Source organism: Lepus europaeus, chromosome 10, assembly GCF_033115175.1.
Source record: "Lepus europaeus isolate LE1 chromosome 10, mLepTim1.pri, whole genome shotgun sequence".
Taxonomy (NCBI): Eukaryota; Metazoa; Chordata; class Mammalia; order Lagomorpha; family Leporidae; genus Lepus; species Lepus europaeus.
The window spans coordinates 112,998,647-113,024,778 of NC_084836.1; the positions used below are offsets into that span (position 1 = coordinate 112,998,647).

The window sequence follows — 26,132 nt, forward strand, 5'->3', positions numbered from 1 at the left end:
AGTGTGCGTGCCCAGGCTCTGACCTGACATCCCCAGGCTTGTCTTTGTGACAGCGAATCCTGCTAACACCTCCAGCCTCACCCTTGCCTCTCGACCTGTGCCTTTGGAAGGATGCCGACTGGTGGCTGGCCCAGCTGGTCCCGCCATGGACACTGACTGGCGGCTGGCCCAGCTGGTCCCGCTGTGAAGTTTAAGTGCTATCACCAGATAGGGTTGGGGAGACCAGCAGGGGGCCTGTACCGTGTGTGTTAAAGGAGTGTGGTAACACAGGTTTCTATCCCGGCTGCCTCTTGCCCTCTGCACGCTGCGTGGGACAAGCCTTGCTCTGGCTCCTGACCAGTGTGCCTGTGTGTCCTGGTTTGGGATCCAGCATGTGTGTGGCCCTGATAAGCATTGCTATTCTTGCGTGGGGCTTCCGTCTTCATTCTCAGTCGCAGTGTTCCTGCTCCACTAAGGTGCTTTACGTCTCCACAGACCTTCAGATCTGTCGACTGCGAGGCAAGGAAGCGGGGAAGGGGCTGGCACAGGAGCACAGAGGGCTAAGCCACCGCCTGCCACCCCAGCATCCTGTGTCAGAACTGGCTTGACCCACAGCTCCTCCACTTTGGCTCTAGCTGGGAAAGTAGCAGTTCCTGTCCCAGCTGCTCTGCTTTGGATCCAGCTCCCTGCTAATGTGCCTGGGCAAGCAGTGGAGGATGGCCCAAGGGCTTGGGCCCCTGCCCCCACATGGGAGATCCAGATGGAACTCCTGGCTCCTGGCTTCAACCTGGCCCAGCCCTGGCTGTTGCAGACATTTGAGGAGTGAACCAGGGGATGGAAGATGGAAGATGGATGCCATGGTTCACTTGGTTAATCCTCCAGCTGTGGCGCCAGCATCCCATATGGGCCCCAGGTTCTAGTCCCAGTTGCTCCTCTTCCAGTCCAGCTCTCTGCTGTGGCCTGGGAAAGCAGTGGAGGATGGCCCAGGTGCTTGGGCCCCTGCACCCGCATGGGAGACCAGGAAGAAGCTCCTGGCTCCTGGCTTTGGATCGGCGCAGCGCTGGCCGTGGCGGCCATTTGGGGAGTGAACCAATGGAAAGAAGACCTTTCTCTCTCTCTCTCTCTCACTATCTGTAACTCTACCTGTCAAATAAATCAATAAATAAATAAATAAGAAAGGTGCCAGGCTGGGGGCTGTCCCTGAGACATTCTGGCCTGCAGTAGGGAGCGGGTCTCCTGCAGCTGTAGCAGCGATGCACCAGCGGCAGCAGGAAGTAGAAAGGGAAGTGGGGGGGGGGGGGATAGGAAGGAGAAGAGGAGCTTCCACATACAGTGCCCAGCCTGAGTAGAAAAATGCTTAAAAACCTGAGTGTTTCAAAATTCACGCAATTGCAAGAGGAAAATTGCTTTGCCCTTACAGATGCCTGGTGCATGCCTGCCCAGTTTTCCTGGGGTTGCTCCGGTGGGAAGGCAATGGGATGGGCTGTGGGCTTGGGGCAGGAGAGGGGACTAGCCCGCGGGGGAGGGGGAGGCAGGTCAGGCTGCTCGGTGCTGCAGAGGTGCAGGGTGGGCAGACATGCAGATCACTCGAGGGAGACCTGGGGAGTTCATCAGAGCCCGCGGGGATGTTGCTTCCATAGGTAGATTGAGATCTTGATGAATATTTACATATTTATTGCGGAAAACCTTCACATGTTTAATTCAACATCTCACATGTTACCAAATACACCTGAGTCGTGTGCGTTTACCAGGAACGAGGCGGTGGCTTCAGAATGAGGCGGATCCCTCTGTGGTCTGGGGAAGAGGAAGACGGGGACTCGGGGCCCTGCCCGGGGGAGCAAGCCCAGGGTAGGGAAGTGAGCATTGTGTGAGCACCTGCTGTGTGCCGGGGCTTTCCTGGATGTTAGACCACTGCTATCCTGACCTTTTTAAATGTGATACATAATAAGAAACATTGTTAAGTGGTGGTGGTTTTAAGGCACTAACCTTTTTATTTCAGAGACCCAGATAGAGACCGAGGTCCCCAAATGCCCACAGCGAGGCAGAAGCAGGGATCCATCTCGGGTCTCACCTGTGGTGGCAAGAGCCCAACCCTGTGAGCCCTCACTGTGCCTCCCAGGGTCTGCGTTAACAGAAGCTGGGAAGAGGCGTGGAGCCAGGACTCAACCCAGCATCTCAGCCGCTAGTCCAAACACCCACCCCCAGAAATAACATTTTTTTTTAAGGTTTAAATGTTTATTTGAAGGGCAGAGGCACAGAGAGAGAGAGAGAGAGAGAGAGAGAGAGAGAGGTCTTCCACCTGCTGGTTCACTCCCCAGTTTGCCATAACTGCCAGAGCTGCGCCGACCCAAAGCCAGGAGCCTGGAGCTTCTTCCGGGTCTCCCACGTGGGTGCAGGGGCCCAAGGACTTGGCCCATCTTCCACTGCTTTCCTAGGCCATAGCAGAGAGCTGGATCGGAAGTGGAGCAGCTGGGACTTGAACTGGCACCCATATAGGATACTGGCACTGGAGGTGGCGGCTTTACCTGCTATGCCACAGCGCCAGCCCCAGAAATAAAATTTTATACTGCTGATCAGTGCACACACACAGGCGCCTCCTCACATCTACACCTTGGATAAGCATCACACACTGATATGGTTGTTCTGGCTGTAGCTCTAACAGGACTGCAGGTCCCACCTGGGGGTTGGGACTTGAGTAGACGGTGACACAGCCAGGGAGGCCAATCAGGGTTTCAGCTTTGGACTCGCAGAGCCCGTGGGCTCAAGGCCCAGTTCCCCGGCCCACAGCCGTGTGGCTTGAGCAGGGCACTTGAGCTTTGTAGCCTCAGTGTGCTCATCTGTGCAGTGGGGGCAGTGACGCTTGCCTCCCAGGGCACATAAGGCCATGTGTTAGGCAGTTAGCTGAGCCTGGTTATGGGGCTCAAAACCCTGGAGCCAGGGCAGCCATTTAAAAGGGAGCTTGACACACAGCGTCAGGTGAGTCGTGGGAGCAGCCTCTCACGCTATGGCCCTCAGCCTTGTGTGTGAGCAGTTTTATGCCCAGGGCACAGGGGAGGACCCTGAGACCCGAAGCCTAGGCAACCTGCTGGGCTTAGAGCCGGAAGCGTGAGCTGGACAGACCGGGGCTCCTGGCTAGCGGGGTCGGGGGGTGGATTGGCAGCTGAGTCCCTGCACCTAGCACCTGCCCCCCACTCTGCAGGGGGCCGCTGAGTCGCACTCTGCCGACGTAGCCGGTGAACGGCCACTCTGGCCATCGCCTCGCCTGGCTTCATTCCGTCCCCTGCCATCTGTCGCTTGTCACCAGCTGTCTCCTCGCTGGTTGGATGCCGGGTGTCCCGTGGTGCTGAGAGAGGCACTGGCCTTGGGAGCTCAGCCCAGATGTGCCCTCCCCTGAAGGGCTGGGGCCAGCCCCACCTGAACCCCACAGGCTGCACGTGGGGAGGGAGAGGGCGAACATCAAGGTGATGATGTCCCGGGGAGAAAGGCTGTAGACTTCGGGCACTCAGAGCGGCAGAACTTGCCGTCTGGAGCTGCTGGGGCTGCCACTGAGGCAGGGGTTCCCCACCCAAGAGTGGAAATGGCACACACTTGGCTCAGGCCACGGCTGTGCTGTTCTCTAGTCAGGTGGTCTGGCTCAAGCACATTGTATGGCCTCAATTTTCCTATCTGTACAATGGGCGGGAGAATGGATGCTGTGCTGATGTTTCAAGATACTGTGGGTGCCGTCTGGCATGGAGAACCCGGAAACGCAGCTCACCCAGAAAGGGTTCTGGCCCCCTCTCAGAGGAGAGTGCTAGACTGTTGCTCCTTGGCTAAGCGGTGTGGGGAGCATCCCGGCTTCTGCGGAGCACTGGCCGAGAGCTGAACACTGCCTTTCCTCTCCCCGCAGGCCTCACCGGATCGGCCCCTCCCACCGTGTCCCAGCTCCTGGCAAGGTGAGTGAACGCGCTCCCTGTCTGCTTTCTGGGAGAGTGGAGCGCGTGCACCTGCTGGCCGAGCAGCCTCGCGCCTCCCGGGCCTCAGCCTCCCCACCAGGGAGGGCGCCTCCTGCTGCCTGCTTTAGGAACTGAGCAAAACGGGGAAAATGGCTTACGGGGGGCCAGGAGCCCTGCTCGGTGGGCGCTCACCGTGACGTTCTTCCTGCTTCTCTCTCCCTGTCCACACCTCGGTTCCTCTCTCCCTGTCTCTCCTCCCCTCCCCTCACTCTGCCTTACCTTCTCCCTTCTCCCTCTCCCGGCCTCCCCCTCCCCGGCCCCCTTGCGTCCTGCAATCCCTCCCTCCCATCCCCCCTTCCCGCTCCACAGTGCATGCATTCCACCTTGCCCCCAAATCCCATCAACTCTGGTACCCGGGACTCGGGGCTTCTGGGCAGCACATCAGGTTCGCAGCTGGGGGCCATGAAAACCCAGCCGCTGCCGGGGGACACCCCGGGCCGTGGAGCTGGGCTGTAGGCAGGGCTGGCCAGGGCCCTGGGGTGCCCTCCAGGGCTGTCCCCTTGGACCCGCTGTGTGTGCAGAGCCCCCGTTTGGCCAGGAGCCAGGTGGAGAAGCAGTTTAGAAGGAGGGCATTGGCTTAGCCTCCCTGCCCCTCCCGAAGGTGTCTCGGGGAGCTGGGGTCGGGGTGGCTGGGCCACATGGCTGCACTGCCGCCAGCGCCTCCAGCGCGGTTAAGTTTGTTTTGTGTTTTGGAACAAAACGCTGTCTCAGGGCAGCTCCTCTCCACAAGCTGCCTCAGGGAGCCGGGTGCTCCCCTGGGCTCTGCTGCCCGGAGAGGAGAGGGGGCAGGGACCAGGGGTCTCCCTCAACCCGGCCTGGTTGTAGCTTACGGCGGCCATTGGATGGCACCTGGTCACATGATCAAATCTAGGCGGCAAAGAGGAGAGGAACGTGAAATGTAACCAGGACGAGGGAAGTGGAATGGGGCTTAATGAACACGTGCGGAGTCTCTACCGGGAGGGTGATGGCAGTGTTGATACCAGCCATGGGGGCCGGGGAGGCTGGACTGGGCTGGGACTCCATCTTCTCTCCTTCCACACAGGCCTGGCCCACGCATCCTGCCCAGCCCGGCGCCCCCAGCCATGGCAGCCTATGGCCAGACGCAGTACAGCGCGGGCATCCAGCAGGCTGCCCCCTACGCAGCTTACCCACCTCCAGCGCAAGCCTACGGGATCCCCTCTTACAGTGAGTACCAGCTCCCCCCGGGGTCCCCACACCGAGCTCTTTCTAGTGCCCTGGCGCCTCCCTTAAATGCAGAACGATCGACGCAGTCGCTTTACTTGGGATCGGAGACAGCAGGCAGCGCTTTAAACGTGGCTCCGATTCTAGAGATTATGTCAAGGCCTATTTTGGCTGAAAGAATCAGAGACGTGGCCCGAGCTGGTTTAGGTAAAATGAAAAGTTAATGATTTGCATATCTGGGAGAGCTGAGGATACCACAGACATCAGGTATGGCTGGGTCCAGGCGCTCACAGGACATCACGAGGGTCTGGCTCGTTCCATCCTCGGGGGCTTTCTGCTCATGTGGCAGCCGAGATGGGGCCCGGCAGCTCTGGGTTTGCACCTTTCAGCTCCGCACCCTGAGTGCCAGAGCCCGTCCTTCCCGGTCCGTCCACTAGAATCTGAGTCAGCATTGGCTCAGACTGGGTCATGTGACCGCATCAAGAGCGAGGCAAGGAGGTGGAGGGAGAGAAGCAGGGAGAGCAGGGTGACTGTCAGGAGAATGGCAACCCCCACCCCGGCCTCGAGTGTGGGCGCTGCCCGCTGAGAACCAGGCTCGGGGCAGCTGGCGGAGACAAGCACACGCCGATGTTCCTGCCACAGACCCCACCCAGCCCGCATCACCGCCCTGAAGCAGCTGCCTATCCAACAAAGACATTTCAATCTGCAAACCATGGCCCACAGAGAGATCAACTTGACGCATCTTGAAAATACCGTGTTGTATTTCACACTGTGACGTGTGATGTAGAGGGTGAGAAGCACACAAGAGAGAAGCGAGCAGAGACGACTTATTTTAGGTTCCAGGACCAGGGGAGATCTTTTAGCCAAAGCATTAGTTCAGCTGAGGGCTGAGGCGTGGCCGCGTGGAAGTGCTGGGCGGGAGCGGCGGGGGGGGGGGGGGGGGGGATCACCCAGGCTGAGGGGCAGCGCCCACGGACAGAAGGAACGTGATGATCACAGCACCCACAGCTGGGGAGTGGTGAGAGGGGGATGGGCCAGGTGGGCAGGGCCTTCGAGGCCACAAAAAGATTCAGGGTTTTAGTAGGAGTGGGACAGGCAACTGTGCACAGGCTGGGTCCGGTTTCAGGCTGTTCAAGCTGGCTTTGGCAGCTCGGGGGTTAGAACTGAAGGAAAACGAAGTAGCAGAAGGACTGGTTGGGAGAGCGACCTGGCCTGGAGCGTTGGAGTGTCGGGGGCCTGGGGAGGCGTGGCCGTGGGTGGGCAGTCAGGGACAGGGTCAGGAGAAGCCCCTGAGCGAGTGACAGGTCCTGTCGCCGCATCACATCCAGCGTCGGCGATGACCACCGGCATTGACTTCCCGTCACTCCCACTGCTTCCTGTCCGCCGATTGCTTCTGTGTCCACCTCCATCCTACGAGAAAGGTCATCTTCCCCCCTGCCTTGATGGAGGAGCAGAGTGGCTCAGAGAGGGTGCACACTCACCCCAGCTGCCCCGGCTGGCAGGGGGCGGAGGTGAATGTAAACCCCAGCAGCTGCCGAGCCCCACAGCCTGCGCATGTGTTCTGTACGCGCTGGGGAGGGGGATTACAGAGCACAGACCCTGGCCCACAGGGGTGGGCGTCTGTGAGCAAGCTCGAGACGAGGGGCTGGGAGCGCTGCGCCCTCTCTCTCCGTGTATCAGAAGAGCACGGAGAGTATAACCCTACCCCGCCGTGCCCTGGCCGTCAGGGAGCTGGCTGTCCTTTCTTCTGAACTTGACGTTCACCTGGCCCTGCCTGTCCTTCTGTAGGGGTCAGGAGGCCAGGGTCGCGGTCAGCAGGTCATTTTTTAAAGGGCCAGACAGCAAGCACTTTGGCCTTTGCAGAGGATACAGTCTCCATGGCAACCCCTCAACTCTGCCACAGCGACCATAGACCGTGTGGAAGTGAACAGGCAGGCGTGTTACAGTAAATCTGCATTTAGAAAAACAAGTAGAGGGCCACATCTGGCCTATGGGCTGTAGCTTGCAGCCCCTGGGGATAGTTTTGCTTTTTAAGATTTCTTTATTTGAAAGTCAGAGTTACACAGAGAGAGAAGGAGAGGCAGAGAGAGAGAGAGAGCGGTCTTCCATCTGCTGGTTCACTCCCCAGATGGCTGCAATGGCCAGGGCTGGGTCAGGCCAAAGCCAGGAGCCAGGAGCTTTTTCCGGGTCTCCCACATGGGTGCAGGGGCCCAAGCACTTGGACCATCTTCCGATGCTTTCCCAGGCATATTAGGAGGGAGCTGGATTGGAAGTAGAGTGGCCAAGGTTCCAACCGATGCCATGTGGGATGCTGGCACTGCAGGTGACCGTGTAACCGTTACACCACTTCACCCACTTCCCCCAGTGTAGCCTCGTAAGCGTATCTTACAACTTGGTGCACATCTGTTGCGCCTTTAAGCCTGCATTCTTTTGCAGCTTGCTTTCACCATGCCAGTAAAACTTGTCCCTATCTATAGCTCATTCATTTTCACTGCTGTATAATATTCCAGTACTTGTACCACAACTCACTTGCCCGTTGTCCTTCGGACGGTCACTGGGTTTCCCGTTATCCTGGATGCTGCAGTCGGCGGGAACTCACTCGCTCTGACGGTGCGGGTCCATCTGCGAGGGCAAAGCCCTTCTGATCCAGTCCCTCCTAAAGGGCCCATTCCCCAGCACTGTTGCACTGGGGTTCAGTTTCCAACCCAGGAACTTGGGAAGACTCCTCGGACCCGGCAGAGCACACACAGGCTCTGAAGTGCGAGGGCGGGGCTTTCCTTCTGGAGAGTTCTGTGGTGGGGGTGGGGTGGGGGGACAGGAGCCCTCCCCCTTCTTTCCCAGACTCCCCCATGCTGTGACTGGAGTAGCCAGAGCCTCCAAGTGAGCAAGACTGTCAGAAGCCGAGAGCTCAGCTGGGAGTGTGGGGTGGTGGCTGGGGCCGGCTAAGTCACGCTTGGGGCACCTGCATCCCCTTTCAGAGTGCCTGGGCAGGGGGAGGCCCACCTCCCGCTCTGGTCCAGCTCCCTCCCAATGCACCTAGGAGGCCTTGGTCCCTGCACCCATGGGGGAGACCCGGACGGATGGAGTTCCTGGATTCTGGCTTCTGCTGACCCAGCCCTGGCTGTTGCAGGCATTTGGGAAGTGAACCAGCAGATGGAAGATCTCTTTCGCTCTTGGTGTGTGTGTGTGTATGTGTGTGTGTGACTGGCTCACAAATAAATTACATCTTAAAAAGCTAAAGGAGCAAACAAACTGTGAGGAGTATGAGGAAGGAAGAGAGGGCCCACTGGGGATTTAAGCTGAGAAATTGAGGCTGAGAGGCATCAGGCTCGTTAAGAACAGCGAGGGTGCAATCCAGGCAGAGAGAAAAACATATGCAAAGGGCCCGAGGCCAGAGGTTTTCTCGCGGTTTGTCGGTGTCTCTTTAAAACAAAGAGCGCCCATCCCTTGGGTGCAACAGTGGCATTTCTGTGTCCCACTGGGACACCTGCTGCAGGAGGCGGTGCGCCCACTCCCTCTGGGTTGTGAGGATAAAAGCAGTCAACCTGGAGTCCGTGGGCAGGGCACCAGCCGAATATTCCGTATTTTGGATTTCTACCCAGCCACTGACACAGATGAGGGTGGCTGAGCCCCCCGCTGGCTTCCTGAACCCCGGTTTCCACATCTTCAAAACGAACAAAACAATATTGTCTAATCTGTATTTCCTAAGGAAGGCGACTTCCACGCTGGGCTTGCGGGAGAAATAAACCAGGCCACCTCACTGTGAAGCAGACTGCACAGGACCCCAGCCCCAATTTCCCAACCCAGAGCCATCCATCTTCACCCCAACCATCCTCTTGTTTTATGCGGGGGTGGAGTGCGGGGGGCTGGGTGAGAAAGGGGAAGGGAGGAAAGCTCGGGTGCACAGCCGCACCCAGCCCCGGAAGTGTTCTTTACCCCAGTAAGCGTTCCCGTGGCAGTGAGGTCCTGTCTCCTCCCTGGAAGCCAAAGGGAAGCAGTGTGGGCTCCCGCATCCGTGCAGGGTGCGGTGTTTGGAGAGGGCGTCCCTGGGGATCCCGGGGACACCGTTTAGCAGCGTCTGTGAATGCTTAAGCTGACTCGCTAATTGCAACTACTCGAAAGATACATGCGCACGTGTGCCCAAAATGTGCATGCGTGCTGTCTACTAAGCTGCAGCAAATACATGTGTGCGTGCATATGTGGCTATCTTCCCTGCATGTAAACATGTATGTGCGAGTCTATTTGCGGTGAGTGTGTGTGTGTGTGTATTTGCTGCAGCTCAGATTATAGTCATAAAGCCTCCTAACCGTGCAGACTGAGCCCGTGAATAGGAGACTGGGTAAGCTCCGGTGAGGACGCCACACGATAGAATCCGGCAGTGCCGCGAGTGCAGAGCCATAGGCTGGTGGAGAACGGGCCGTTCTCACATAGTGCGGGGGATGCAAGGCGAGTGAGGGAATGCAGACGGCCCCTGTAGAATGCTCCCATCCACACACACACACACACACACACGACATGAACTCGTGTGTGCACAGCGCCTGTCTGGAAGTGAACACAAGAACAGACTGGAACAGGGGATGCCCCTGGGAAGGAGAGCTGGGGTCTGGGCCTGGGAGCCGGAGAGACCCTCTTCTTTCTGTGCTACTTGAACTTTCACAAGGAATCTAGTAGAAAGGATGAGCTGCTGGGGGTGAGCAGCGCCCGCCTCCCAGTGGGAGCCCCTCCCCAGCAGGTGCGCGTGGAGTTGACACCCGTGCTTTCTCTGGGTAAGCCTGGGGTTTGGCCAAAGCAGAAGGTGGATTTGTGGCTGACCCTTGATGGGCAGGCAGGGAGTGTCTCCCGGAGCAGTGGTGTCGTCTCTGCAGGGGCAGCTGAGTTCCGTGAACGTCACTCGAGGCACCCATGGTGCAGCGTAGCAGGAGGCTGCAGACTCTTGTAGCTGCAGGGAAGCTGATGTCGTGCATGAAACAGGAGACCCCTGGCCTGCCTGTCCCTTTCTCAGCTTCGACAGCATCTTTGATGGAAAAAGGAACATCTTAAACCCAGCCTCAGTGTCACGGAGACCTGGGACACAAACTGGGGAACCTGGGTCACTGGGCCATCCTGTTGCCCAAGCAAAGCCACAAATCCAGATTCTCTGGGTGGTATCTCCTGAGTCTTTTTTTTAAAGATTTATTTATTTATTTGAAAGTCAGAGTTACACAGAGAGAGGAGAGGCAGAGAGAGAGGAGTCTTCCATCCGATGGTTCACTCTCCAATTGGCCGCAACAGCCGGAGCTGAGCCGATCTGAAGCCAGGAGCAGAAACTTCTTCCAGGTCTCCTATGCGGGTGCAGGGGCCCAAGGACTTGGACCATCCTCTACTGCTTTCCCAGGCCACAGCAGAGAGCTAGATCGGAAGAGGAGCAGCCGGGACTCGAACTGGCACCCACATGGGATGCCAGCATTCCAGGCCAGGGCGTCAACCCACTGTGCCACAGCACTGGCCCCTGTCCTGGTTCTTAAACAAAAGGAGCTAATTCAGATTTTCTTTAAAAGTAGGCGGACCAGGCAGAATTTGTGCATAGGTAAGCTTCAGCTCTCAGGCAACTCCTGGTTTGGAAGCTGTTAAAAGCGTGTGCTGTGTTGACTCAGGGGCTCTTCCGAGGGTGACAAGCAAGGCTCCTAATCATGTGTCCTTGGTGCTTCTCTCTCCTGCATCCCAGGCATCAAGACAGAAGACAGCCTGAGCCGTTCCCCCGGCCAGAGTGGATTCCTCAGCTATGGCTCCAGCTTCAGCACCGCACCTGCTGGACAGAGCCCGTACTCCTACCAGATGCACGGTCAGTGTGGTGCCGCAGCCCCTCCCTGCCTGTGTCTCAGACCTGAGTTGGGGGTGCCTCCCTCCACCCCTCCGTTCAGCAGATCCATTGAGCACCTACTGTGTGCCGGGCTTCAGCTCAAGGAATGAAGTTAGGGTGGTGGAGAAGGCAGGTGTGAGATCTGCCTTCCCGGGAACTCCATGGCATGGTGATGACAAGTCAGCTGATTAACCAGATAATCTCGGAAAGGGTTGAGTGCAATGAGGCAAATAAGCCTGGTGTTTGGATAGAGCGATGGGGGTGAGGGGGGCCCTCAGGAGAGGTGGGTGTGTCGCTTTAGACCAAGTCACCAGGGCAAGTGCTAAGAAGAGGACTTGGTGTGGACCCAAAGCATGGGGTGGGGCCAGCTATGTTGGTTCCCCAGGGAAAATCATTGTAGGCAGAGGAGGAGGCAGTGCCAAAGCCGTACAGAAGGAAACGTGTGGACGCACCTGAGGCGCAGAATGGAGACCAGGGAAGCTGGGGCAGAGAGAGAGGGCGCATGGTAGGAGGAGTCTTGGAGGGAGCAGAGCCGGGTTGCACAAGGTCTTGAGGGCTGTGAGAAGCAGTTGGCTGGCTCGTTAAGTGTGATGGGACAGGCAGGTCCGCTGGAGAGCGGAATGCAGGCAGTGGGCGTATTGGACAGGCAGGGAGAGGAGTTGTTATCCCAGGCCTCCCACGGGGCCTGGGAGGGGAAGGGAGGATTCCAGTGCGTAACCCCAACCCTGTGCCCTAAGAGATTGGCTTGCTGGCCGCCTGTGCCCGGCTGCACCCCTTCCGCTCCCTAGAGCCCCTGTCGGCTTTGACGCCCCCTCGGTGCTGTGTTAATGTGGGTGCTTGGCGGGGAAGCTTTGGGGAGCCCCATCCCAGCATCACGTGTGTCCTACAAGCTGGCAAAAACAGCCACCAAGAATCTGAGAAGTAAAATGCAGGCATGGGAAAGTCCTGACGAGGCACGGGCTAACGAGTGATTGTACATTTCCTTGTAAAAAGCCACATGGGAGCATTTTCACTGGACCTTTTTAACTTTTTAGTTAAGGACAGCAAAGCCTCTCGGGGGCATTTGTAGAGCGAAGGGGTGCTGGGCATCCTGCTCCGGCCCTCAGAGCAGCTCCCATGTAAAGGTCTCTGTCCCAGCTTGCGGGGGCGCCGCCCACTGATGGAGACTGATCCCCGGGTGCCGGGTGATGTGGCATGCTCCAGCTCATACTGTAACTCGGAGGTGCTGTCACTGGTTGCATTCCCATCTCAAAGAAGGGAAACGTGGGTGTAGAGGGAATGATGGATTTGCCCAAGCTCGGGATCAGAGTGTAAATGTTAGCACGGGTGCAACAGGACACGGACTGCGTCCAGTCCCTGGAAGGGCTGGTGGAATCCTGGCCCCCCACCTCTCCCCAGAGCCCTTGGCCGTGACGTCTCCTGCCTCCTCTGCTTCCGTCATCACCTCCGTCTCCCTGATGGCGCCACTCTGGGTCCCATGAGAGCATCCAGATTCCCAGGACCCAGGGGCGCCAATCCCAATAATGAAAACTGTGAGGACAGTGAATTTGAACTCGTGTTGGGGTTCATCTCAAGCTAGTTTCTTTCTGTATTTTCAAAGAGAGGCTGAGCATTCTGCCTTGGGGCTCCTGAGGCCACAGGGTGGGACAGCGAGCGTAGCCCATGGCCCCTTCTGACACACCTGCCCTGGCTGAGTAAAAAGTGACTAAGCAGGAGTGGCCCCCATTCACTGTATTATTTCTGTATTATTGAATGCGAGCCTTACACGTGGCCCTGCTTAATTTTTTTTTTTTAAGTCAGAGTTACAAGGAGAGACACACAGAGGCAGAGGGGACATCTTTCATCCACTGCTTCACTCCTCACAGTGGCCACAAAGGCCGGGGCTGGGCCAGGCCAAAGCCAGGAGCCAGGAGCTTCCTCCAGGTCTCCCACGTGGGTGCAGGAGCCCAAGCACTTGGGCCATCCTCTGGTGCCTTCCCAGGCGCATTAGCAGGGAGCTGGATCAGAAGTGAAGCAGCCGGGACTCGAAGTGGTGCCCAGAGAGTATGCTGGTGTCACAGGCGGTGGCTTTACCTGCCACGCCCCAGCACCGGCCCCAGCACTTGGCACTTTTTGAGAAGGAAACTTGGGAATCTGGAGCTTGGTGAGCGAGGGGAGAGGAGGCGGGGCCCTCCCCGGACACTGCATAAAGAACGAGTTTATTTACTCCCAACTTGAGAATACAGAGCAACCGCACGAGGCGGACTGCTGAGCCAGGAAGTGTTCCAGGCTGAGGGTCAGGTTCAGAATATCCCAGAGCATGCTGTGCCGCTTCCTCTGGGTGCTGACATTCCTGGACTTCTTCCGACCTGCGGGCCCCGCCGTGGTCACTGCGCGTGGCCGTCCCCTTGACCTTCCCCTCCGCGGGCCCCGCCGTGGTCACTGCGCGTGGCCGTCCCCTTGACCATCCCCTCCGCGGGCCCCGCTGTGGTCTCTGCGCGTGGCCGTCCCCTTGACCCTCCCCTCCGCGGGCCCCGCCGTGGTCACTGCGCGTGGCCGTCCCCTTGACCCTCCCCTCCGCGGGCCCCGCCGTGGTCACTGCGCGTGGCCGTCCCCTTGACCTTCCCCTCCGCGGGCCCCGCCGTGGTCACTGCGCGTGGCCGTCCCCTTGACCTTCCCCTCCGCAGGCCCCACCGTGGTCACTGCGCGTGGCCATCCCCTTGACCCTCCCCTCCGCAGGCCCCGCCGTGGTCACTGCGCGTGGCCGTCCCCTTGACCCTCCCCTCCGCAGGCCCCGCCGTGGTCACTGCGCGTGGCCGTCCCCTTGACCCTCCCCTCCGCAGGCCCCGCCGTGGTCACTGCGAATGGCCATCCCCTTGACCCTCCCCTCCGCAGGCCCCGCCGTGGTCACTGCGCGTGGCCGTCCCCTTGACCCTCCCCTCCGCAGGCCCCGCCGTGGTCACTGCGAATGGCCGTCCCCTTGACCCTCCCCTCCGCAGGCCCCGCCGTGGTCACTGCGCGTGGCCGTCCCCTTGACCCTCCCCTCCGCAGGCCCCGCCGTGGTCACTGCGAATGGCCGTCCCCTTGACCCTCCCCTCCGCAGGCCCCGCCGTGGTCACTGCGCGTGGCCGTCCCCTTGACCCTCCCCTCCGCAGGCCCCGCCGTGGTCACTGCGCGTGGCCGTCCCCTTGACCCTCCCCTCCGCAGGCCCCGCCGTGGTCACTGCGCGTGGCCCTCCCCTTGACCTTCCCCTCTGCGGGCCCCGCCGTGGTCTCTGCGCGTGGCCGTCCCCTTGACCCTCCCCTCCGCAGGCCCCGCCGTGGTCACTGCGAATGGCCGTCCCCTTGACCTCCCCGCAGCCCTGAGACTCAGGTTCCACCCTCAGCCCCAGCTTACAGGAAGGGAAACAAAGGCACAGAGTTGTTAGCCGACTTGCCCAAGGTCACGTGGCCATGGCAGTAGGATGTGAAGCCAGGCAGCTGCCCCCAGAGCCCAGGTACAGCCTCCCCCCACCCCACCCCACCCCCACTCCTGCAGCTCCGTCTAGAAGGCGACTCTCAAGGACGAGCCCAGGCCTAGACCCCTCCCTGACCGCAGTCCTCACCCCTCCCTCACAAACGGAAAAACATCTCCTGCTCTGCTTCCACGACCATGTCCTTTCCTTACGGTCCGCGTGGCCCAGACGCCGAGGCGCGGCAGCAGCTGGCCTTTGTCCTGGTCAGCTGCCCACTGGTGCTGACGGCCAGAAACTGCTCTCTAGACGCTGCCGGCGTTCTCCGAGCCTGAACTGTTCCCGCTCAAGGATTTTTCTCGAACGCTCGCGCGCCGTGCCCGTGTGCTTCCCATGATGGGTTGTTTTCCACCTGAGTTGTCCCGAACAGCTCCCAGCATTTCGGAGTAGGAGCTGCCGGCTGACTCAAGCGCGTGGAGCAGGAGGAAGGTGGGGGCTGGCTCAGCTGTGAGCACCGGCGATGCTGACTCCCTGAAATCGACCCGAGTCCTTTCCTCCCCACAGAATAGACGGGTAGTCCTGGAGAAGCAGAAAGGACCCAGAGGGCACACGCATCATTTTACAGGGGGGTAAACTGAGGCACTGCGGCCGGGTGGAAACATTAGATAACCCAGGGTGCCTCCCCCAGGTTTCTAGCTAATTCCAGAAGCTTGTGCCCAGCCATGACCCTGCAAGGCCGCGGTTCGAGATCGGTATCTGCTTAGTCCCCTTCCCTTCCAGTGAATGTCAGAGAGAAGCTTGCAGTGCTTCCAGCCTTTGCAGGGTCGTCGATTTTCTTTTTTGAGGTTCACTCCAGGTTTTAGTAGCTGGACTATATATAATTCATGTTGAATGTATCTTTTATATTTACATATGTGTATTTCTCATGCTCTCCTTTTGCCGGCACATCTTTGTGCCTTGGTTTTGTCGCCTGTGACACGGGCGTTCCAGCATGAGGGATGCCCTCGGCTGCCCTCGTGTGGCTCCTGGGGACTGAATGAAATGGTTCGTGGTCACATCAGACGAGGGTCACGAAGGCCGGGGTTCCTCTGTATTCTCCTGTGGGTGCCTAAAAGCAGTTCAGAGCAGGAACTCTGAAGTCAGGCTGCGTTCAGCACCGGTTTCTGCAGGGTCCCAGTCGTGTGACCTTCAGAGGCTCTGTCTGCCCTGTGACGTGGGCGGGTTGAAGCCCCTGCCGCGTGGCGTGGCTGGTGGCTCAGGGACTTGCATTTGTGAGGTAGGCACGAGCCAAGTGGCGTTTGTCCCCGCTGCTGGCCTGCCAGGTTCGGGGGTGACAGCTGCGGCTCCTTCCACGCCCACTTCCACTCGTGAGCCGTCCGTCTTAGGAAACAGTCATGGTAAGAGAAAAGAAGCCTGTGAATCAGACCGCTGAGCCCTCCGTGCCAGCGTTAATGTCCAAGTTCACGGCCGTGGGAGCCCAGGAGACGTGCACGCCGAAGCTTAGGGCCTGGGCTGAGTTACCCCTGAGTGACCCGGAAACACAGACTTGAGGGTTGCGGGAGAGTGAGAGGCTCCGTGGGAGTCAGCCAGGAATCCCAGCTGGGGACCTCCAAGGCCAGTTTGTGTCCCGATCTCTGGACTCCAGTGCTGGTAGAGCCACATATGCGTGCTGCGGAGTAAGTTGGCGTCTTCCCCGCAGCACTGCCCCGTGGCTCCGTGAGCTGTTGGCCACTGCGGCTCTCGGGAGTGATCGGTGGTGACAGCGCCCCCGGGTGTATCTGGTGAGGGGTCTGTCCCCCCGCCCAGGCTCTGGCTTCGGACCTGGTGATCTCTTAGGTCCCTTCCTGTCTTCAAATTCTCTAAATCTCCCTCTCTTTCTTTTTTTTTCTTTTTTTTTTTTACTCCGCGTGTATTCCTTTTTCCCTTGTTTTTAGTTCATTGGGTTTTTACTGTGGTAGCATCCACGTGCCCCACGCTCTACTGAAGTCAGTGCCTGTTATCATTGCCTCCATCGTCCCTGTCTTCCGTGTTTTCCTCACCTCGAAAAGAAACCGCGTGCCAGTTAGCAGTCACCCCCACCCCCGCCGTCTCCCCTCCTGCTGATAGCGTTGCTTTTTCGATGAGAAAAAGGCGTTTGAGCTACTCTTCTTCCGCAATGACTGTTGGAGCAGGTGAATCGCTCATCTGTCTCCCAGACCTGGGCAGTGACATTCTCTCGTGACCCCAACCCAGACTCCTGTCTGCCACTGTAAGTACCCCGTGCGCAGTGGCTGTGACAAGGGGGAGTCCGTGCGTGATTCCCAAGGAAGCGCATGGTGCAGGCCCGGGAAGTCTGCAGCCGCCACGGTTGGTTTGCTTCTGGGTTCTCCTGTCGCGGGTTTCTGTTACGGTGGGTGAGGTGTCTCGCAGCGTGCTCTTCCCGCTCCGAGGGCCCTGGGTTGTTGAGCTGCTTAGGTCTGGGGCTGCGTAGTCTTCATCACCGTTGAGAACGTCTTAGCCAAAATTTCTTTTGCTGCTCGGCCTGCCTCCCCCCTACCCCATCTTCAGTGGGAATCTTTGCTTGAGCAATGTCGGGTCTGCTCATCCTACCCAGGGAATTCTCGTCTTGTGCAGAGTTTCATTCGGAGAGCTTTGGTCTGGGTCTTTTTTAATATCTTCATGTCTTACCATGTCCAGCTTTCCCGCTGGCTCCCAGAGCAGCCGGAGTAAGCTGCAGTAGCTCTTATCGTCTACTGATCCTGTTCCCCTGTCATTCCTGTCTGCCTTGCCTTCGATTTTTCCTCCTCGTACCAGGTCACGGCTGCCTGCTTTTCTGCATGGCGCGTTCGCTGTGGTTGGATGCCAGACGTGAATTTCACCTTGTTAAATGCCGGGTGTCCCATATGCCTGCAAGTATTTTTCTGTGTTGTCCTGGGATGCACTTGGGTCCCCTGGACACAGTTTGGTTCCCTCGGTCGTGCTTTAAGCTTGGCTCACTGGGCTCAGAGCTGCGCTGAATCTGGGCAGACTTCTCCCCATCACAAGTCCCACCCTTGCGCGTCTCCTCCCAGTGCTCTGTGTGCTGGGCTTGCCCTCTGGCTGGTGTGCACAGGAGCCCTGGGGGTTGCTGCTTCTGATCCTTCCAAGCAGTTTTTCCCCAGTCTTGGGGCACTGCTCACTGCCACGTGCCCATCAGTAGTCAGGTGGCCCCCGAGACGAGCTGTCTGTAGCTCCCAGAGCTCTGTGTGGCATCTACCTGCACCCGCCTCCTTGGGCTGCAGCACTGTGTCCCCGACTGAGCAGCCCTGGATCTCCCCCTCGGTCCCCACCCTGGGAACTCCACAGAGGAGCAGTCAGAAGGCCTGTCATTAGTTCCCTCAGCAGAGTCCCCCCGTCCTTGAGCCCGAAGCCCCGAGTCACAGAAACCTGGTTTTGCAACTCCTGCTGGGAGCACAAATCCAGTCCCTGCAGCTTGCTCGCTCGCGGCCAGCAGTGGGAGTGGCACCGCGCTGGTGCGTTTGCAGTTTTTCCCAGCACATCCGAACGCGGGTGCCCTGCAGGTCACCGTGGCCAGCTCACAGGAGGCTGCTTCCGCTCTTGCTCCGCCTCACGTCAGCCATGTGCCTCTGTTTCTCAAGACCTAACTCGGCAACACCTGCCGGTCTCGGTCCGCTTTACTCATTTCCTCTGTCTTCAGTGCCCCTGCCGTCGAGGTCCGTCCACCTCCTAACAGCCAGGTCCTCCATTTAAGGCCCTTCTCTGGTATCTGCTTGGTCGCCATGCTCGTGTCTCGGCGGGGTCCTATGTTGTTTTAACAGGGTCGTGACTGCTTTTCTTCATGCCCTGGCGACAGAGCTGCACTGCTCTGAGCTGTCAACCCCAGCCCTCGTTTTACCCATGAGCTCTGTTCCGCTTTGTGCACGGCGCGTGGCCTTCTGGGAAGGTGCTGGCACACAACGGCATATACGGGGATCTTCTGATTTTCGCAGGCACAGACCAGGCCCACGTGTCTGCCTTTGACCTTCGTCATTTGTCCTCTTTCACGGACACTCTTATTCCATTGGCTGATGTGCTAAAGATGGTCTAGCCGGTTCCTTAGGGGCGAACGTGTGGCTGGCTTCTAGCCTTTGTGGTTAATCCCAATGTGGCCATGAAAAGCCTTTTTGTATATGGTTTTATTTTCCTGCATGCGTTTTGAAGGACAAATTTCCAGAAGTGGCATTCTGGGCCCAGGAGCAGGTCCCTGTTTAAGTATGGGACGTGTCCCCAAGTGACCCCACCCCCAGTGCCCGCAAGTGCCTGTGGCCGTAGAGACCCGCCGACCCAGCGTCACCTGATCATGGGAGTTTGCGTGGGAAGCGGCACGCGAGTGTGGTGCTGGTTTGCGACTTTTGTCCTACAGACGAGGTTGAGCCGCGTAGTTCAGAGCTCTGACCGATCTGTTCGCTTTTCTGTGATTAGGAGTTGAGATTCAAGAGCCTATAAAAGAGCAAGAAGGGCCTAGGCATGTCAGATTTTCAACCTAGTCTAAAGCTTCCAGAAACAAAGTGGCTTGCCTCTGTCTCGATGCACTGATTGGCCAATTGGGAGAACACAGCAGTCCAGAAAGTTCAGCACATGAGGAACCCGGGGACAGCGGCAGGGAGCAGGTGTCTGGGCTGGCAGCGAGAGCATCCACGGCCCCTCTCGGAGGACTCGGCTCCGTTCTCAGCTCCACTGCTCATTCCAGCTTCCCCCCCGATGCGGACATGGGAGGCCATGGTCATGGCTCCACTAGCTGAGTTCCCAGCAGGCGTGTGAGACTGGGTTTAGTTTCCTGGCTCCCAGCTTCAGCCCTGGCCCGGCTTTGACTGTTGTGGGCATTTGGGGGTGAATCAGCAGGTGGGAGCTCCGCCTGTCTTTCTCTATCCCTGTCTCTCTGCCTTTGAAATAAGTGTTAAAAATGAGGGGTCGGCGCTGTGGTAGAGTCAGCTGAGCCTCCGCCTGTGGCACCAGCATCCCATGTGGGCGCCAGTTCGAGTCCTGGCTGCTCTTCTTCCAATCCAGCTCTCTGCTGTGGCCCGGGAAAGCAGTAGAGGATGGCCCAAGTGCTTGGGCCCCTGCACCCACATGGGAGACCTGGAAGAAGCTCCTGGCTCCTGGTTTCAGATTGGCCCAGCTCCAGCCATTGTGTCCATTTGGGAAGTAAACCAGCAGGTGGAAGACCTTTCTTTCTGTCTCTCCCTCTCAAATAAATAAATAAAATATTTAAAAATAAGTAAATAAATAATAATTAAGTAAAAAAATTAAAAACAAAGTTAGTAGGGGAAGATGGGCTATTCAATGAATGATATTGGAACAATTGGTTACCCGTCTGGGGGAAAATCCATTCCTATACACCAAAAGAATAAGAAATGACAAATTAAAGGAACCAACAGTTTAAATGTCAAAACCATAAAACTGTCAGAACAAGAGTGAGCAGAATGTTGATAAGTTTGGAGCAGAAAAAGGTTCTCTGACCACAACTCTGAAATCCAAAATCCAGAAATGAAAAGGACAGGTCCGGTTGCAGACGTTTGGGGTGGCCTGGCAGGAGCACCGGGAGTGACACCCAAGCTGGAGACAAATGGCAAGGCAGTGACAAGCCCGAGAGAAGCGCTGACTTCACAAATCACAGGCAGATGTTACTTTTTGGAGAGAGGACCCTGCAGGCCGGTGGATGAACCTGCTCTGGGGTGTGGCTCTTCCCAACGAGAGTTTCCAATGAACAGCACAGACGTCGGCCCGGTGGTGTAAGGGAGAGGTGTTAGCCAGGTACAGTGTTATAGGGAGTGACGGGGCGCTGTGGCAGAGCCGGGGGTCAGGTGTTGCTGGGCTCAGCCCACAGCTACCACACTAGAATGGGACCCGGGAGACCAGATCTTCCCAACTTTCAAGGTGATCCCTGGAAGTGTATTTTCTTGTGACATCTCATTCTTTTTCAATATTGGCAACTGTTTGGAATCTCTTAGGAAACAGACAAGCCTGTGTGCATGGAAACGCACTGTATTCATAGGCTTCAAAAGTTGTTTTGCACCAAAATAAACTTACCTGGGGCAGGTGTTGTGGCCCAGCAGCTTAAGTCACTGCGTGCGATGCCCACATCCCATATCGGAGCGCCAGTTGGAGGCCCAGCTACTCGGCTTCCAATCCAGCTCCCTCCTAATGCACCTGGGAAGGCGGCAGAGGACGGCTCAAGTGCTTGGGCCCCCGCCACCCACATGGGGGACCCGGATGGAGTTCTGGGCCCCTGGCTTTGGCCTGGCCCAGCCCCAGCTGTTGCAGGCTTTGGGGAGTGAACCAGCAGGTGAAGAGCTAGATAGATCTAGACAGATCTGCCCCTCTCTGTCACTCTGCCTGGTCTCGTGTTTTCTGAACCAAACCACAGGACAGGACAGGAACCAAACCCAAGACAGGAACCAAAGGAGCAAATCCCTAAGCCAATGGGGACTTGGAGATCGGGGGCCCCTGGGTCTACTCCTCGGGTCACTTCTTGGGTGAGACATGTGGCAGGGGACCTCGGTGGTGGCCGAGGCTCCCGTCCAGGCCGGAGCGTGGTGCCTACCTCCTCCTGGTGAGGTCATTTCCCTGTTTCTCCCCGCAGCAGTGACCTGCAGGCTGTGCCGGCACAGCCAGTTCTGAGCAGGCCACGTCTGTCCGCTCTCAGTGTGTCGGTCACGGCAGGAGCCGGGCGGCGCTGGCCCGGGTCAGGTTTCTGGGTGTGAGTCAGCAGGGCTTCTGCACACGGGGAGGCGGGTGAGCTCCCCGGGGTGCAGCGGCGCCGGGCAGCACCGGGTGGCACCCCCGCCCGCTCGCCACCTCCACACAGGGCAGCCACCTCAGGCCCGAGCTGCAGGCTGCCAGGTTGCAGGCTTAGAGGGGAGGCAGCTGCTCTTCTCTGGGTCTGTAACACGTCTGGTTTGCTGCCCCTGGTGTCCAGAAGCAGCTGGAGGTGCGAGGTGACGAGAGCCAGAGAGGACACTCGGGGGCTGGGAGGGAGTTTGGTTCCCACCAAAGGCAGTGCTGTCGTTAGATGGAAGTTGGTGGCCGTGTTCTGTATCTGTGCTGTCCCTGACGGCAGCCACAGGCCACGGGGGCCTCCTGAGCCCTTGAACCTGGCTAGTGCCACTGAAGGATAGGAGTTTTGATTCTGTCTGATTTTGATTCATAGCATCATAAATGTGGCCCCTGCATTAGGCAGCGGAGTTTAGCGGCCAGCGTATAACCTGCTTTGATGCCGGTGGGCTTGGGGGAGGGGTCTTAGTGAGTGCCGTGGGCTAGATTGTGTCTGGCTGCAAAGTTCCTGCGTTTGAAGCCCTAACCCACGGCCCGACGGTGTTTGGAGAGGGCGGCTGTGGGAGGTGACTGGGGTTAGATGAGCTCCGGAGGGCACGGCACGGCCCTCAGGATGGGTTTGGTGTCTTTATAAACAGAGAACTGGGGTGGGCGTTTGATGCAGCAGCCGAGCTGCCACTTGGGAAGCCCACCTGCGGTACCCGGGGGCCTGGGTCAACTCCCAGCTCCTTGGCTCCTGAGTATGCAGGGCTGGTGATGACCCGGGAGTCCCAGCCCCATGTAAGGGAGTGGCCCTGCCCCGTGAAAGCGAGCTGTTGCCCTACAGTGGCTCCGTGATTCCATATTTAAAAGACAAGGAAAGCTAGTACCAGCAATCTGTCGTTAAAAATGTCCCAGTTAACTTGGTGGAGACTAGTTTAAAACAGAACTGGGCGGGGCAAACCGAGCGCAACTCCACACTGATGTGGCTCCCCGGCCACCGTTTTGTTATCTCTGTCCTCTGTCAGACAGTGGGGACAACTGGCATCAGGGTGAGGGGTCTGAGCCTGGCCCGTGGGCCCTGTCCTCACAGGGATGGCCCAGCCATGGGAAATGGCGCCTGCAGCCCTGGGCAGTGCCCCCGCCCTCACAGCTTTGTGTGCTGACTCCGAGGTGCAGGTGGAGTGGATCCATGCAGGGCTCCGCGAATGGACCAGGACGTGGGTCCACAGACACCTCCCGTAACACAGCCAGGTACAAATGCTCCTGGTCTGGAGGGCACAGGTCTCTGTCCCAGGTCCTGGTGACTCCATCACCATAGCACAGATGCAGCCATACCAGGCAAATGAGTGGGCAGGGCTGCCTTCCCATGTGCATGGTTGGCAAGGAGGCGGAAACTGGGTAGAACCATCTGCTATGTTCCCGAATCACGTCATTAAAACCAGGGCTTCATCCGCGTGAATGTCGGCGAGAGCCAGGCAGGACCTGGGGACTGGCCGCCCCATTTCCCACCCACTAGACATCACCAGTACCCCCAATACAAGGATCCCCAAGAATTTCAAAGTGCCCCAAAGGGGAACAATGCCCCCCCACTCTAGTTACACAGTGGAGTGCACAGGTGTGGGGAGAGGTGGCTGGGGGTAGGGAAGGCTATCAGTCATTCACTCAGCAAACGCTCAGGAGCGCAGGCACTGTTCCAGGCAGTGAGTTAGGGTGGGCCCTGCAGCGCTCAGAGCACGGTCAGGCTCCACCTCCCCATCCCAGGCTGAGGATGGGGACGATGCATTGTCTACCTGGCTATACTGGGCGGCTTAACAGACTTGACTGTCCCGTAGTGCTGGCGGCTACAAGTCCCACGTGGGGGTGCCGGCAGGTTCAGTTCCTGGGGAAGGCTCTCTCCCTGGCCTGCAGCCCTCGCACTGTGTGCTCATGTGGCTGTTCCTCTGTACGTAGAGAGAGCTTGATCCCTGCTGTCTGTCTGTCTCCTTACAAAGAACCAACTATGCTCTCCTGTATCCCTAATCACCGCCCAAATGCCCTGTCTCCAAATGCAGCCGCCCTCAAGGCGAGGGCTTCCGCGTGTGAACTTGGCGGGGCACGGTTCTGTCCCTAAAGGCAGTGAATGCCAGGCTGATGTCCAGCTGTGATGAGGGCTCCATGGACACTGAACTGGACTACAGGGTCTGGAAGGGAGGTGCAGAGCGGCTGTGTGCACACTGGCCAGGCCCAGCCCTGTGCCGTGAGTGGTCCCCGCAGCAGGAGGCCGAGTGGCTGGTGGGGAGGGGCGGGGCATGAGGGTGATGTCGGAGTGGGAGGGCAGCAGATTTCACAGCCCCAGGGGGCTGGCTAGAGGGGGCTTTGGGTTGGGTCTGGAGAGCACCAGGAAGCCAGCGGGAGTTTTGAAGCAAGCAAAGTGATGATGTTTGCCTCCTAGACCAGTCAACAGGGGCAGGAGTTGTGGCACAGCTGTTGGGATGCCAGTGCCCCATATTGGAGGGCCTGGGTTCGAGTCCCACCTCTGCTTCCCAGCCAGCTTCCAGCCTGGATGGGAGCCTCGGCCACCACTGAAGGCCCCTGCCACGCGCCTCACCCAAGAAGTGACCCGAGGAGTGGACCCAGGGGCCCCAATCTCCAGGTCCCCACTGGCTTTGGGATTTGTTCCTTTGGTTCCTGTTTTGGGACCTGCGGTTTGGTTCAGAAAACACGAGACCAGGCAGAGTGACAGAGAGGGGCAGATCTGTCTAGATCTATCTAGCTCTTCACCTGCTGGTTTGCTCACCCTGGAAAGCAGCAGGTGGTGGCTCAGGTACTAGGGCCCCTGCCACCCACAAGGAAGACCCAGATGGAGTTCCTGGATCCTCGTCTTGGTCTGGCCCAGTCCCAGGTATTGTAGGTGTTGGGGGACTGCACCAGCAAATGGAAGCTATTCCTCTCTCTCTCTCTCCCTCTCTCTCTCTCTCCCTCTCTCCCTCTCTCCCTCTCTCCCTCTCTCTCTCTCATTCTTAATTATTTTTAAAGATTTTATGTGTTTATTTGAGATGTAGAGTTACAGACAGTGAGAGGGAGAGACAGAAAAGTCTTCCCTCCCAAATAGCTGCAATAGTCAGAACTGGGCTGATCCGGAGCCAGGAGCCAGGAGCTTCCTCCAGGCCTCCCACGTGGGTGCCATCTTCTGCTTCCCAAGGGCACCAACAGGAAGCTGGATCAGAAGTAGAGGAGCCGGGCCTCAGACCGGCACTCAGATAGGAGGAAGCCAATGATACAATCTGGCTTAACCCACTGTGCCGTGAGACCCTCCGCGGTTGGGCCTTTCAGATAGATAGACAGTTACCAAAGGAAAGGCCAGTTGCCTGGGGAGCGAAGGACAGACAAGGAGAACAAGAGCAGGCTCTCTCCTGTAGGCAGCACCTGCCCCGCCCCTGGGCCTCCTTGCCCCTCGTGGCCTTCAGGTTGGGCACAGCAGAACCCATGTCCACAGGTCACACCCACAACAATACCTACCAGGCCCTAATGACCCCATTCAGAAAATTCTAGAATCATCCAACTGACCCTTTAACACCCAAATGAGTGAAGGCTCAGAGAGCAGCTTGGATACCATTGCTCTCGTGTCGTTTGCTTATCATTTTGACTTCTGGCCTTTCGGGGAAGTGAGAGCCGAGCCCAGGGCTGGTCAGCAGGTTAGGCCGCTGCCTGTGATGCCGGCCTCCATGCGAGAGCTCTGGTTCCAGTCCCGGCTGCTCCGCCTCTGAGCCAGCTCCTTGCTAATGCACCTGGGCAAACAGTGGAGGATGGGCCCAAGTGCATGGGTCCCTGCCACCCACGTGGGAGGCCTGGAGGGACTTTCTGGGTCCTGGCTTCAGCCTGGCCCAGCCCTGGCTGTTGTGGGCTGGGGGGTAAACTAGCAATGAAATCTCAGTCTTACTCTCCATCTATCTATCTTTCAAATGAATAAATAAATCTTTAAAAAATGAACTGAGCTCAGACCAAGGCTCAGCATTGGAAAGGGGGCCCCAAGGCCTGTTGGAAAGGGGGCAGAATCAATCTCTCTCCCAGCTGATACTGGGGGGAGGAGGGATAAAAAAAAAAAAAAACAGAAAGGAAAGGCCCCCGTCCAGCTGCGTGTCCTCACCGTGGAAACTTCTTACTGATAAAAGGGGGAGTGGTGAGTTCAGAGCCCCTGGCAGCCCAGCCTTCTGTCCAGCAATTGAAGGGGATCATTATGGGCCGGGCATCGAGGGCAGGAGAGATACACCCTGGGCAGGAAGCCGTTGACCTGGAGAGAGACATGGACAGACTCAAAGTCCAGTGAGGACCAAAGCCAGCCTTGGGCTACACAGTGTGTGCTGCCAACAGGCCAGGTGGTCCAGGGGGACCAGAGCCTGGAGCCCACGTGCCCAGGGCCCAAGCCATGGAACCTGCAGGGAACTCCCAGTTCCCAGTTTGGTTCACAATCAGGAATTTCTGAACGTGTCCCAGGAGGGCAGCCTCACCCTCCACACCCAATTCCGCCTGGCTTTTCTAGAGCCTCCTCTGGGCCTCCGCGTGTGTGTACCTGTTTTTCCTCCCGCCCAAAGAAAGTCTGGGTTTTTTGAATCTTTTTTTTTTTTTTTTTTTTTTTGACAGGCAGAGTGGACAGGGAGAGAGAGAGAGAGACAGAGAGAAAGGTCTTCCTTTGCCGTTGGTTCACCCTCCAATGGCCGCCGCGGCCGGCGCACTGCGCTGATCCGAAGGCAGGAGCCAGGTGCTTCTCCTGGTCTCCCATGGGGTGCAGGGCCCAAGCACCTGGGCCATCCTCCGCTGCCTTCCCGGGCCACAGCAGAGAGCTGGACAGGAAGAGGGGCAACTGGGACAGAATCCAGCGCCCTGACCGGGACTAGAACCTGGTGTGCCGGCGCCGCTAGGCGGAGGATTAGCCTGTTGAGCCACGGCGCCGGCC

At 58.2% G+C, this 26,132-nt stretch overlaps 1 protein-coding gene across 3 annotated transcripts in view; it reads left to right on the plus strand.

Moving 5' to 3' along the window:
* The window catches only part of EYA2 (EYA transcriptional coactivator and phosphatase 2), a 208,932-nt gene that overhangs the window by 77,398 nt on the left and 105,402 nt on the right, over positions 1-26,132 (plus strand). For all 3 annotated transcript variants that reach the window (XM_062204297.1, XM_062204298.1, XM_062204296.1), the window contains exons 3-5: positions 3,869-3,914; positions 5,017-5,159; positions 10,861-10,977. In XM_062204297.1, coding sequence (XP_062060281.1) covers positions 3,869-3,914; positions 5,017-5,159; positions 10,861-10,977 — 306 coding nt within the window. The remainder of the gene's footprint in view (positions 1-3,868; positions 3,915-5,016; positions 5,160-10,860; positions 10,978-26,132) is intronic.